Raw genomic sequence first — 15,489 nt, forward strand, 5'->3', positions numbered from 1 at the left:
ATCCATTCAGAAAACTCAAATGTTACATTTCAGTATAGTCTGGCCTACGTAAATAGCAATTATCATTTAATTATTATTAGAATTGGAATCACTTCCTCACTGGGTAAAGCAGGAATGTCTCATTTTATTAAAAAGAAGCTATTAATACAAAATTGCCTATTTATTGAGTCAGTTTTTCTGTGTTAAATATACCGTATATACTCATGTATAAGCCGACTTTTTCAGCACATTTTTCATGCTGGGAAAGCCCCCTCGGCTTATACTCGAGTATATATAATTCCGGCTGTGGAAGGTGGTGGGGGTGGTTGCAGCAGAAGAGGAGCGATGCACAGGCAGTAGCCGGCTACTGCAGCTACCACGTGTGCCTGCTGCTAAAGATAATTAATATTCACTCTTCTCCACGCCCATGGGAGTGGATAGGAGTGAATATTAATTTTCTTTAATAGCGCACGCAGTATCAGTCACAGCAGCCGACTTCCTGTTGGAGCTCAGCGATCATGTGTTCCCGCTATTAGAGAGTATGAGTATTCACTCTTCTCCACTCCCATGGGTATGGAGAACCGTGAATATTCATTCTCTTTAGCAGCGGGCACACAGGATCGCCAAGCTGCAGCAGGAGCTACGTCCACTTCTGACAGTGTGCGCTATCAAAGAAAATGAACATTCACTCCTCTTCGCGCAGATAGTCTCGGCGTGGAGAGGAGTGAATATCCCCGCAGCTAACCTCAGCGTCTGAGGGCACATGGTAGTGATGTCATGTGCTGCTCAGATGCTGAGATCAGCTGCTGCTGGCAGCAGAACAGGACCCAGCGCTGGAGCAGAGGGGAAGTGATTAGAAGTGTTTATTTTTTTCATGTGTGCAGTGATCGGGGGCATGGATACCAGAATTGGGGGTGAGGGGAGGGGGGCATGCATACCAGGATTGGTGATGAGGGGGCCATGCATACCAGGATTGGGATGAGGGGGCCATGCATACCAGGATTGGGGATGAGGGGAGCATGCATACCAGGATTGGGGATGAGGGGAGCATGCATACCAGGATTGGGGATGAGGGGGGCATGCATACCAGGACTGGGGATGAGGGGGCCATACATACCTGGATTGGTGATGAGTGAGCAATGCTTACCAAGATGGGGAAATTTACCAGTAGCTGCTGCATATCCCACCCTAGGCTTATACTTGAGTCAATAAGTTTTCTCAGTTTTTTGTGGTAAAATTAGATGCTTTGGCTTATATTTGGCTTTGGCTTATATACTCTAGTATATACGGTATATATTTTCTTAAATTTGGTATTTTTTTCCGTATCACAATCTGCATTAAAAATTAAAAAAGCTTCCATTTTTCACACTAGAAACTGGGTTTTTTTAGACTCTAATTTCCTGTAGTTTCAGAAAACAACACATGTAAGCAGCCACAGTCGTTGGATCCTAACTCATTTGTGTTGTAGTATCCAATGAGTTGTAAAAAGGTCATTGTGAATGGAGGAGTAGTAGGGTCAGCTGTGACATCGACCAATTGTACAGAGGTGTCACCTGTCATTGCAATCCTGCCTGTGATAATATGGAGCCTTGCTGGAAACACTTCCTGACAGGAATTACTAGTCTAAAAAGGCCCCAGTGACCAGTGTGAAAATTGCAAGATTGATAATTTTTTTTTATTTTAATAAACATCAAGATAAGAAACAAAAAATATTGGAAAATATTTTTAAGACATATATGAAAAACAAAAAGCTGATTTAAATGAAATGTCACATTCTGATAATGGCTTCTCATTGCCGGACCTAATAGTTTATCACACTGTCCCAGATTTTTGAAAGAAGAATATTTTGCAGTGATACATCACACACCTTTGTATCATTGAAGTAGTCTGGGTATATCCCTTCAGGATGTTCTGTTGCCCCAGTTAAACAGTGAATGATAGGAAACAGAGGCATATCAGAGACTATCGGAGGACAGCTATAGTGGGAATAATCCTTTTTTCGAATCGCAAGTGTGGCCATGTGCTCATCTGGTGGATCTGTGTTGATGACTTTATGTGTTTTACTGTACAATTGTGTTTAAGGATTGCCACTAAAATATATTTGTACATAACTAAAGAGTAGAGAATGTTATAAATTAAATATCACTTACCTCTTGAATTTCGTGCCACTTCAGAACCCTCATTACAGGGGACCCCACTGGGTGGCAGTGATAACATCCCAATCACATGAACGCTGTACCTAATCACATCCTCAACGGTCACATCGTAACAGCTAATGTAACCTCTGATGCCAGTGATTGGTCCTAGGGGGTCATGTGAACTGTGGATGGGCCAGTGTCAATGATGGACCAGCAGACCACTGATGCTGGAGTGGAGAAGGGTTCAAGGTATAAGTAATGGTTCTTTCTTTTTTCTTAAACCATTTAGTACTCCTCAAGTCTTTAAAACGACAAGAAGAATCCTTCTAGGCTACATTCCCATGATTAGCATTCGGTGACTATTTGATGCAGCAGATTTTCTGCAGCATTTCTGCACCTATTACTTTGATTAGATTACTTGCGTTTTTGAATGAGATTTTTTTACATGTTTTTATTGTGCTTTTGATGCTGCGCTTTGTGGCTCTTTTGGTGTCCTGCTTTAAATTAAGCTGTTTTGTTTTTTATGTTTCTTGGTATTTGGCTTTGCAAAAACTTTATTGCTATATTCATGTGCAGATTACATTCTTTTTTACGGACTTTCCACATTTCCACATCTAATGGGAATTGGAGAAAATCCTCACTAAAGCTCATCGTACCCGCAAGAGAAATTGACATTTTGCAGATTTCAAAATCCGCACGTCAGTTTACATAGCATTAAAAAGCACATTGGGCATGAGATTTCTAGAAATTCCATCCACTTTGCTGGAAATGTGATGTGTTTTTTTGCTCAGTGAAAATAAGCAGCATCAAAAACTTAGAAAAACTCATCAAAAGAACTTAACTTTAGGCTACTTTCCCACAATGAGTATTTGGTGAGTTTTTGATGTTGCATCATTTCTGCGCCAATTAGGTAAATTGGTTACTTGCATTTTTCAATGCATTTTGGGAATGTTTTTTACATGCATTTTTATTGTGGTTTTGATGCTGCAGTTTTTGTCTCCTATTAATATGTCATGTTTTAGAACAAACTGCTTTGTTTTTTATACTTCTGGTGTTAGGCTTTGACAAAACTTTATTGATATGATCGTGTGTGGATTACATGCATTTTTCAATGCATTTAAACAGCAGGAACACACTAAAAACGTATATGCATCTAATGTAATTCTATGGGGAAAATCCGCACACAAAATTTAGTGTATTCATGAGATGAGTATGATTTTTTGTTACCCACACATCCTGTTACAGCAACATTTTATTGTTTACCTAAGATACACAAAGGCCTAAATAATCTTAAGGGCAGGCCGATTGTGTCTGGCATAAACAGTTTGACACAGAACTGTGGGATTTATCTTGACTCCATTCTTAAACCTTTTGTGACAGCTCTCCAGTCCTTTGTACGGGACACACCGGACCTTCTTTTTAAATTAGAGGGATTAACGGTAGACAAAGATGTCCAACTTGGCAGTATCGATGTGGAATCTCTATATTCCTCCATCCCTCATGACAAGGGATTGATCGTCGTGCAGTATTTCCTGAGGATGAGGGGTTGTCAGTACCAAGCACATAATGAGTTTGTGTTACGCCTATTAAGGTTTTGTCTTACCAGAAACTACTTCACCTTTGACCGCAGGATATTCCACCAGCTCAGGGGCACTGCCATGGGCAGTCCTTGTGCACCATCTTATGCTAATTTGTTACTGGGCTGGGGGGAAGCAACTGGGGTCTTTGGTGGAGATGTGGACAATCACACTGAGAAGATCGAATTATGGACACGATACATTGATGATGTTTTCCTTGTATGGAAGGGTGGTCAGAGTGAGTTCAATGAATTTATGCTTGAACTCAACCAGAATGACATCGGTATGCTCTTCACTTCAGTTCTAGAGGAGACATCCCTACCTTTTCTGGATATCATAATCTCAAAAAAAACCACGGGGGAAATTGAAACATGTACATTCAGAAAAACCATGACAACAAACTCTTTTTTGAGGTGGGAGAGCAATCACCCCATACACCTCAAAAGGGGGATACCAAAAAGACAATATTTGAGAATCAGGAGAAACTGCATGGATGATCGGACCTTTGAGCAACAGGCTAGAGAATTGAGAACTCTGTTTAGAGACAGGGGCTATCCGGATCATGTCTTAAGGCGAGCCTATCACTACGCGAAAGCTCAGAATCGCTCGGACCTTCTGAGTCCGAGAGGTAAGAACCGTGACTGATGAGAACATCCGGTTCATCACTACTTACAATGGAGTTCGGCAGGTCCGTGAGATTCTGGGCAGACATTGGGCGGTATTTCAGATGGATAAAGATTTGGCGGGTCAGCTATCAGCTGGACCCCAGATCACATTTAGAAGGGGAAAGTCCATTGGCGATAGACTCGTACATAGTCATTTCAATGTTTCTCGTAATCCCACTTGACTTGACAATCTTAAAGGCAGTTATAAGTGTCATAATTGCATAGCATGTCCTTATATACAGACGGACACACACTTTAGGAGCAATATTACTAACAAATCCTATGAAATCAGACACTTTATCAACTGCCGTTCACAAGGAGTGTTCTATAAGGCCACTTGTGAATGCGGCCTGGAATACATAGGGAAAACAATACGTGAGTTTAGGCGCCGGATTGGTGAGCACTTGGGAGACATTGAGCACGCTCGTGATACGCCTCTCGCCCGACATGTTAACAACCACCATGAGGGCAATGTGAAAGTGATCAAATTCATGGGTATTGACCGGATACCTAAACCTCAAGGGGGAGGAGACTGGGATAGATTGATACTGCAGGCTGAGGCCAAATGGATCTTCTACCTAGATACTGTCACACCCAGGGGTCTCAATGAACAGCTTACATATAACTGTTTCATTTAGGATATTGCCATATATTCCCCCCATGCCTCTACTCGTACTTGAGATATGGGACTAACAAATAATATCTCCACGATTAATTTTTAATATTCCATCCCACACTGTCAGTGGTAATCCTATTTCTCAAATTTCTTTGACACTTTGATTATTCCTAGGTATAGTAGAATGATATACTTTCCACATATGATCATATCAAATATGTGATTGGTCATTGATCTATGCTACCACTGTATATTTACATTGACTTACCCCATGATCGTTTGTTATGATCCTTGTCATAGGTTAAGTTATCTTTACCACCTTATGGACACATTGCCTAGTTGGCATTTATATATTGCATTGTATTATACTTGTTCATGAAGATTCTGGGGGGTTATTCTATGTGATTTGCAGTAAATAACTAGCAGATAGCCATGGATTAATATGTGGGCGGCTCATTGAGGCGCTTCTTGGTTGACAGACTGGCTTAATGGCAGCATTGTGTATGGTGTCATCTTTCTGACTCTCCGGGATGTGGGGTCTGCCATCCGGCTTATGTCTTATACTGACATCCTTTCTCGGCTTGCAGCCAAAGGACCAGATGTGACCTGTGTATCTCGGCATGCGTTCCAACCCGGATTTGTATGATGCTGAAAGCCAGCGCTTTGATTAACTGCCCGGCTCACCAATAGTTCTGGATGTGACGTTATTATCGTTACGCCCTGACATGTGACGCATGCGCTCCAGCGTACGTTCCACATTGGTATCCAGCCCTGGTATGGAATCATGGGACCGGATATGACGTATGCGTCTCAGATGAGCGCTCCAACTCAGGCGGGAATGACAGCGTCCTTGCCTACTTTGACCCCCGCCTCTAGGGGCGACATGTGCGCCTTCATTATGGGCGTGCTGAACTGGATGCACATCATTTGTCCACATGGCTATTTTCCCCAGTCATGAACCAAGATGGTGGTTTCTTAATCTACATTTGCACCTGGGGCAATTTAGATTGGACCAAACATAACTTTGAGTCATCTGATTGTGATTTCCCTTGAATAACCCTGATATATATACAGTACCGACCAAAAGTTTGGACACACCTTCTTATTTAAAGATTTTTCTGTATTTTCATGACTATGAAAATTGTACATTCACACTGAAGGCATCAAAACTATGAAATAACACGTGTGGAATTATATACTTAACAAAAAAGTGTGAAAGAACTGAAAATATGTCTTATATTCTAGGCTCTTCAAAGTAGCCACCTTTTGCCTTGATGACTGCTTTGCACACTCTTGGCATTCTCTTGATGAGCTTCAAGAGGTAGTCACCGGAAATGTTTTTCACTTCACAGGTGTGCCCTGTCAGGTTTAATAAGTGGGATTTCTTGCCTTATAAATGGGGTTGGGACCATCAGTTGTGTTGTGCAGAAGTCTGGTGGATACACAGCTGATAGTCCTACTGAATAGACTGTTAGAATTTGTATTATGGCAAGAAAAAAGCAGCTAAGTAAAGAAAAAAGAGTGGCCATCATTACTTTATGAAATGAAGGTCAGTCAGTCCGAAAAATTGGGAAAACTTTGAAAGTGTCCCCAAGTGCAGTTGCAAAAAAACATCAAGCACTACAAAAAAACTGGCTCACATGAGGACCGCCCCAGGAAAAGAAGACCAAGAGTCACCTCGGCTTCTGAGGATAAGTTTATCCGGGTCACCAGCCTCAGAAATCGCAGGTTAACAGCAGCTCAGATTAGAGACCAGGTCAATGTCACACAGAGTTCTAGCAGCAGACACACCTCTACAACAACTGTTAAGAGGAGACTTTGTGCAGCAGGCCTTCATGGTAAAATAGCTGCTAGGAAACCACTGCTAAGGACAGGCAACAAGCAGAAGAAACTTGTTTGAGCTAAAGAACACAAGGAATGGACATTAGACCAGTGGAAATCTGTGCTTTGGTTTGATGAGTCCAAATTTGAGATCTTTGGTTCCAACCACGGTGTCTTTGTGCGACGCAGAAAAGGTGAATGGATGGACTCTACATGCCTGGTTCCCACCGTGAAGCATGGAGGAGGAGGTGTGATGGTGTGGGGGTGTTTTGCTGGTGACACTGTTGGGAATTTATTCAAAATTGAAGGCATACTGAACCAGCATGGCTACCACAGCATCTTGCAGCGGCATGCTATTCCATCCAGTTTGCGTTTAGTTGGACCATCATTTATTTTTCAACAGGACAATGACCCCAAACACACCTCCAGGCTGCGTAAGGGCTATTTGACCAAGAAGGAAAGTGATGGGGTGCTACACCAGATGACCTGGCCTCCAGTCACCTGACCTGAACCCAATCGAGATGATTTGGGGTGAGCTGGACTGCAGAGTGAAGGCAAAAGGGCCAACAAGTGCTAAGCATCTCTGGGAACTCCTTCAAGATTGTTGGAAGACCATTTCCAGTGACTACCTCTTGAAGCTCATCAAGAGAATGCCAAGAGTGTGCAAAGCAGTCATCAAAGCAAAAGGTGGCTACTTTGAAGAACCTAGAATATAAGACATATTTTCAGTTGTTGTCACACTTTTTTGTTAAGTATATAATTCCACATGTGTTAATTCATAGTTTTGATGCCTTCAGTGTGAATGTACAATTTTCAAAGTCATGAAAATACAGAAAAATCTTTAAATGAGAAGGTGTGTCCAAACGTTTGGTCTGTACTGTATATGCCCTCTAATTACTCCTTCCAGCACTCCCTTGTAGCTATTAGTGGAGTACACATTGACTCCTAATATATCGGAATAGCATAGCATCCAGCTTTGCCAAGTACGTATGTCCCCTGGTGATTCCTGAGAAGGATAAAACACGTTGGGAAGCATGAGAGGCATATTGAGGGCAAGTGCAGGGTCTGTGTATTGTAGTGGTAGCTGTGGACTGTCCTTGTCAGGGCGGGAGCCTTTGGGAACAGGGCAGAGCAGTATTCCCCTTTAGGGCTAAATAGGGGCAGAACCATATGCCTTCACTGATATGCTGTTGCGTTTCCTTATGGATGATGGCTCCCTCCACTGAGACAGCCCCAGAACTAACTACCACGGAGATTACTACAATGGGTGAGGATGTTCCGTTTTATATTTAATTTTTGTCTTATTCACCATTGGGGTGATTTATATGGAGTGTATTGTCTTGCCTAATGGTAATGGGATGCACACGGTAGACCTACTCTGTCTAGTGACAGATATGCACATGGTTAGATGCACTGAACATTGGGGTCACTAAACACACTCCTTGTATCGTTTTTTCCATATATAGATAGATGCATATTGATGTCTTTTCCATTGTTTAATGGTTTGACAATGGTTCATATGAGTATTCATTATTGGGACAAGGAGTTAGCTCCATAGGCTACTTTGCTCTTCACCTTGGAGTTTCATTCTCAGTCCTTTTTGGTACGACAGTGTCACTGTATTTTTGAGTATTATCATATACTTTTTGTCTTGGACATTGTTATACTTCTATATTGACCTTGATTAGATCCTACTTTGGTTTTACTAAGTGTTGTATATTCTTAAATCTAATTAATTAAAGGTTATGTTTTAAATTACCCTTGCTGCCCTACATGTATTCATGAGAGAAATTGACACGTTGTGGATTTCAAAAATGCGCCGCAGGTCAGTTTATGTAGTGTAAAAAAGGACAGCAGGCAAGAGATTTCTTTAAATCCCATCCACTGTGGTGGAACTGTAAGACTGTGCAGTGAAAATACGTAGTGTGAAAAACTCGCCAAAAACTCATTGTGGGAACTTAACCTAATACAAAAGAAAATAGTCCATTGTGATGGTGGTTATTTATTACAATTAAATCAAATATTTTTCAGGAAGTATTTTACATACCTTTTCATCTGAAGCTATATCAGAATATAATTTATAGTAGAAAAGGGTTCCATCATGAGTTACTGCATTGAATATGTGAAGTTTCCTAAAAAAAAAAAGTGTACAATGAACAGAAGGTTCGGACCACAGATAGGTAATTTTTCTGGACTAATGTACAAACATAAAGGAACATTGTTATAGTCAGCGCAAAGTACAAAATATCAAGTATGGCACACCACTTTCCTGAAGATGGGAAGCGGGATGTCCTACAGCTCATCTCCCCAGTCTACACTTATGTGGCACATCTAATTAGGGTAGATGATGAGACCTGTAAAGTGCTGGGGAAACCAATGACGCTATATAAGTGAGTAAAATAAAATGCTGAAATCTTCATTTAAGTGTATGCTCATCTTTACAATTGTTCTTTGTTGCAATGTGTTAAAATACATATCATAGGTTAGGAAAAAATTGAGGATATACAAGAAGTAACTGCATTATTGTTATCAAACAGCAAATGCTTGCTTGCAGTCTGTTATGGAGACACAGATCAGCACAGAAGCTTTTTACATAAAATAATAGGATTTTTATTTTTAATTAAACCTGTCCTGTCCATAAACACTATTTACCTGCAGATATCGTATTAATCTGCAGTAAAATGTGTTAAAATCAGTGCCGTAACTAGAGTCCTATGGGTTCCGATGCAAAATTTGGATATGGGCCCCCACCATCACATTGGTCAGATGTATGGGCCCCTGTAACAATGTCTTCTGTTCTGGCCCATAATCTGTAATAATGTCCCGTGCCCTGGTCAACAACTTGCAATAAGATCCCCCATCCTAACTCCTTTCTTTAATAGTATCCCCGTTCTGGCTCCCATTCTGTAATAATGCCCCTAGTTCTAGCCTCCTTTATAATAATATCCACCTGACCCATTTCTTTAATAATGTCCCCCATTCTGGCCCCCCATTTAAGGACGCACATTCAGCTTAGAATGGAGCTGGTATTAGTTGGCCCCCTGATCACACAGGCTTTGTTGCGGCTGCACCATCTGTGACCGCGATTGTTACGCCCCTTGTTAAAATCTGTTTAGGCTGACTTACTGGAGCAGTGGCTACAGCAAGAAAATGATTTTATATCCTTCCTGCGTCCACTCACTTCCAGTCATAGGGGTGGTGCAGTTACAGTCACTACTCGCAACACAGTGAGCGCATTGTAATCACTCCCTGTCAGTTTAACAGCCAGCGTGTGTGTGCAGAGCGTCCTGTTTACAGCCGCACTCACAGTATAGTTAAATGGTGACTGTCACCGCTACATGCACACCCCCTTGACTGGAAGTGAGCGGCGTCAGGGAGGAAAAAAGTTAATTGTCTCCCTAAAGCCGCTGTTCCAGTAAGGCAGCTGAACATGATTGTAATTCTATTTTCCTGCAGATCAACCCTATATCTGCATGTAAATGGCGTTCTGGACATGACCGTTTCCCGTTAATCAATACTGAAAAATTACTTAGCCTTCATTCAAGATGCATTGGAAGGGTATAAAAAAGTGATTGTGAAGGTGAATTTAGCAGGGCAATTTTTTCATCTGCTTTGTTCTCCAAACTGTGTGGAAATGCAATAACAATATGAAAAATAATTCTACTATGTATTTTTCATTCAGAAAACTGCCTGGCTGATAAAAGTCAGTAGAACATATGATATAAAATAAAGGGAGAACAGTAGACTAAATTCTTGTCTTGACTCCTAGCACCAAGAATTATAGGAAGTACAGTACATGTAATCTAATCTAGAAACTTTCAGTGCTACCCAGATTATAGAGGAAATACATGTCCTGTTTATAAGGAAAGCAAGGAAGTCAGCCGTAATACAGATCACACAATATTCCAAATTTCACTTAACAAATCACTGTATATCATTATTAGACAGTAGGCACAGAAATCCACTTAAAATGCTTGCCCACACATATGCGATACCTGTGAGCCCTACATCCATCTGACATGTTCCTGCTCACCTCTCCATACACTTGGACTTGTTTAGCTGTATTTGGAAGTCCCATAGTAGTAAATGGAGAGCTACGCATGCTCAACCATTTGCGTCTGGTTATTCTGTCCTTGGCCCTAGGTGGACTAAAGCCTCAATTGCACTCTTTTGCGTTGGCTCTGTATTTTGACAGTTTGGAAATGTTGCAGAATTTGAAGTCAATTTCATGTTCTATTGGATCCTGTAAAACACACTATATCCCTAATAAAATAAAAGTTTTGCTTTCACTTCTTTTAGGAAGGACATAAGAAACTGTAAATGGTCTTGTAAATGATGAATAACTACTGCAGTGAAAAAAACGGATTGCGCATAGACTGCACATGGATGACAAGTTAGAAAAAAATTGTCCCATTTTTCTGGATGAAACTCTGAAAAATTTTTATACTGTCGTGTAAACCTATGCTAAGGGATGTAGTCAGTGTCGGACTGGGGTGTCTGGGGCCCACAGGAGGAATTGACCCCAGGGGCCCACCCTATAACTACGTGCAAATATCTGTTAGCCGATATCCCCGTTATAGTGGAGCGTCATAAAACACAGGCGGCTCCTGCACATCTACTGTGCGCCACCATAACTGGGATGTACAATTACAGTAGTTTGCATTAAAGGGGTTCTTTGGTTAAAAGAAGTTATCACCGATCCATGGGCTCCACAGGATAGGTAATAATGTATTGATCGTTTGGGTCTGACCACTGGAAAACACACCAATTGGGAAGAATGGGGAACTTTTATCCCTGTCAGGACACTTTTACCCCCATTTTAAAAAGGAGTGGCAGGTGGGATGTCTGACTATAGCTCCATTCATTCTCTTTGGGGCTTCCAGAAAAAAAACAAGAGCAGCACTCGCAGCCACTGAAGGAATGAATGTATCAGTGGTGAGTCGCACATGAGCTGCAGTCTAATGGGGATAAAACCTCCACATTCTGCCGATCAGTACAGGTTCCAGCAGTCAGACCCCCACCAATCAATAAGTTATCCTGTGGAGAGGTGATTACTTGTTTTTACCAGAGAATTCCTGTAAGTGCATCTTGTTCCAAGTATTTAATCACTAATGGAAATAAAGAATCTTCTAATTAATATCAGAGAACAAATGACCGCCATACACAACATAATCCACTATAGCAACACCAATAATACCACAAAAAAGGGACAAATACCGCCACACCATGACCAGACCAAATAGTGACCGAATAATACTACATGCAAGGGAGAAATACCGCAACACCCTTGACTAGACCATATCTTACCACCACATAGTGACCGAATAATACCACATACTGTACAAGGGAGAAATACCGCCACCCCGTGACCAGACCAGATATTACCAGCATATAGCGACCAAATAATTCCATATACAAGGGATGAACCACCACACCATAACCGGACCACATATTAAGACATAGTGACCGAATATTACAATACTGATCATTAATAAAAACCACAATACTAACAACAATATTACCAATGGTTACATTATACACAGGAGCTCCGTATATAGTGTATAGTGTACAGGTAATACAGTGATCACTACAGAAATTATACACAGGAGCTCTGTATATAGTGTATAGTGTACAGGTAATACAAGGATCACCAGTGATATTATACACTGGACCTCTGTATTTAGTTCAAGGTGAGAGAAGTACTACTGGCGTCACACCGTTCATCACTCTCGGCAGACACCTGTATTAGTCTCAGCTCATGTGCTCAGAGATTCGTCTGGTGGTGCAGATAGCCAAGTTTATGTCCAATAGTAGAGAAAAAAAGGTAAAGGCAGCACTCACCGAATCTTCATGGAAAAATCACCGGAAGATTGCGGAACGGCTGTAGTCCTCTGCTCCCCTCTCCCCCGCACCTCCCTCTGGGGATCCTGCCACATGCCGACCGCCACCATGTTTTGCATTTGAAAATAAAGGATTTTTCCATGAAGATTCGGTGAGTGCTGCCTTTACCTTTATTAACCTCTGTATTTAGTGTCAGTGTACAGCTAATACAGGGATCACCAGTGACATTATACACAGATGTTTTGTATATAGTGTCAGTGTACAGGTAATACAGGGATTACCAGTGACATTATGCACAGGAGCCCTGTATATAGTGTATAGTGTACAGGTAATACAGGGATCACCAGTGACATTATATACTGGAGCTCTGTATATCGTGTCATTATAGCGGTAATACAGTGATCAAATGTGACATTATACACACGAGCTCTGTGTATAGTGTCAGTGTACAGGTAATACAGGGATCACCAGTGACATTATAGAAAGGAGCTCTGTATATGGTGTATAGTGTACAGGTAATACAGTGATCACCAGTGAAATTATACCCAAGAGCTCTGTATATAGTGTACATGTAATACAGGGATCACCAGTGACATTATACACAGGTGCCCTGTATATAGTATATAGTGTAAGTGTACAGGTAATATACTGACTCACCGGTGATGTCTCTAGTTGAAGTCCTTCATCTTAGCTCTTCTTCTTCATCTGGTACAGACCGCCATCACTTCTTCCAGGCAGGATTTGTCTCTGCAAAAAATAATAGTTATCTATAGCACCGCTTCCAGACCACATTCCCCAATTTTTCCCCGACTTACACACTGCACCAGTTGAACACAAAAGGCAACATAGTGCCGCCCTGCACAGTAACAGGGGCTCACTTTTGTCCCCCCATGGAAAACAGTATTCTAAAAAGTAAATTATATTACAGTAGTAATAATGTCCCCTAATTGGCCCATAAAGTAATAATGTCCCCCTCTTGCCACCATAAACTAATAATGTATGTTCCTCATTTTGGCCTTCATACAGTAATTAAGTTGCTCATTCAGGCCCCTTTAATTAATAATGTCCCCCATGGTGGCATGGACATGGGGGGCCGGGGACCAGAGACATGAAGGGCCCGGGGACTAGAGACATGGGGGCCAGGGACCAGAGACATGTCCGTGGCCTCCATGTCTCGGGTCCCTAGCCCCCATGATCATGGCCCCCAAATCCATGATCCCTGGCCCTCATGTCCCTAGTCCCCATATCTCTGGTCCCTGGCCCCCATGTCTTTGGTCTATGACCCCCATGTCCCTGGCTTCTATGTCTCTAGTCCCTGGTCCACATATCCATGGCCCCCATGTCTCTGATCGCGGGGACCAGAGACATGGGGGCCTGGGGACCAGAGACATGGGGGCCCGGGGACACGAGACATGGGGGGGCCCGGGGACACGAGACATGGGGGGCCCGGGAACCAGAGACATGGGGGGGCCCGGGAACCAGAGACATGGGGTGCCCGGGAACCAGAGACATGGGGGGCCCGGGAACCAGAGACATGGGGGGCCCAGGAACCAGAGACATAGGGGTCTGAGGACCAAAGACATGGGGGCCGGGGACCAGAGACATGGGGGTCAGGGACTAGCAACTTGGGGGCAAAGGACCAGAGACATGGGGGTCAGGGACCAGAGACATGGGGATCAGAGACATGTCTGGCCCTGGCCCCCATGTCCTTGGCCCCCATGTCTCTGTTGCCTGGCTCCCATGTCTCTGGTCCCTGACCCTCATGTTCATGGCCCCCAAGTCTCTGGTCCCTGGCCCCCATGTCTCTGGTCCTTAGCCCCCATGTCTCTGGTCCGTGGCCCCCCATGTCCCTGGCCCCCATGTCTCTAGTCCCTGGCCCCATTGGGGGCCAGGAACATGGGGGCCCGGGGACCAGATACATGGGGGGCCGGGGACCAGAGACATGGGGGGCCGGGGACCAGAGACATGGGGGGACCCAGGGACCTGGGACTAGCGACATGGGGGTCAGGGACTAGCAACTTGGGGGCAAGGGACCAGAGACATGGGGGCCAGGGACATGGGGGCCAGGGACCAGAGACATGTGGATCAGAGACATGTCCATGGCCTCCATGTCCCTGGTCCCCATGTCCATGGTCCCCTGGTCTCTGGCCCTCATGTCCCTGGTCCCCATATCTCTGGTCCCTGGCCCCCATGTCTCTGGTCTCTGGCCCCCATGTCTTTGGTCCATGCCCTCCATGTCTCTGGTCTATGAACCCCATGTACCTGGCCCCCATGTCTCTGGTCCCTGGCCCCCAAGTCGCTAGTCCCAGGCCCCCCATGTCTTTAGTCCCAGGCCCCCCATGTTCCTGGTCCCCATGTCCCTGGCCCCCATGTACCTGGACCCCATGTCCATGGCCCCCCTGTCACTGGTCACTGACCTCCATGTCCCTGGTCCGGGCCGCATCCACAAAAGATAAAAAAAAAAATCTTCTTACCTGCCTGCACTCCCAGCGCCGCACAGCGTCCTCTTACTTCAGATCCGGCGCGGTCGAGTTAAAATGGCTGCCAACGCATCAGAGGCCGGCGGCTGACGTCACGGTCAGTGCGCCCATCAAGGTCACTTTTATGCGCCGCCTGCGATGGGCGCACTGACACCAGCCGCCGGCCTCTGATAGGTCGGCAGCCATTTTAACTATTGCGGTGCAGAATTTCTGCACGGCAATACATTTCAACTGAATGTGTGTCCTCCAGTGTCAGGGTGCCCCAGTCCGACCCTGGATGTAGTGTTATGAGGCACCCTATATCAAAGTTCTGATGGTAATATGGTGCACAACATGGTTCTGCATAGCACATCATATTGCAAGCTGAAATTC

At 43.6% G+C, this 15,489-nt stretch overlaps 1 protein-coding gene across 4 annotated transcripts in view; it reads right to left on the reverse strand.

Annotated features, from left to right (window-relative positions):
* The window catches only part of TIAM2 (TIAM Rac1 associated GEF 2), a 518,307-nt gene that overhangs the window by 281,715 nt on the left and 221,103 nt on the right, over positions 1 to 15,489 (reverse strand). For 3 of the 4 annotated variants that reach the window (XM_073672433.1, XM_073672430.1, XM_073672432.1), the window contains exons 3-4: positions 13,295 to 13,384; positions 8,844 to 8,928 (exon numbers count right to left, since the gene is read on the reverse strand). In XM_073672433.1, coding sequence (XP_073528534.1) covers positions 8,844 to 8,851 — 8 coding nt within the window. In that variant the 5' untranslated portion in view covers positions 8,852 to 8,928; positions 13,295 to 13,384. The remainder of the gene's footprint in view (positions 1 to 8,843; positions 8,929 to 13,294; positions 13,385 to 15,489) is intronic. The other variant, XM_073672431.1, reaches the window with a different exon arrangement.

Source organism: Phyllobates terribilis, unplaced genomic scaffold (genome assembly GCF_046119375.1).
Source record: "Phyllobates terribilis strain yellow unplaced genomic scaffold, ASM4611937v1 Scaffold_3__8_contigs__length_932513732, whole genome shotgun sequence".
Lineage (NCBI taxonomy): Eukaryota > Metazoa > Chordata > Amphibia > Anura > Dendrobatidae > Phyllobates > Phyllobates terribilis.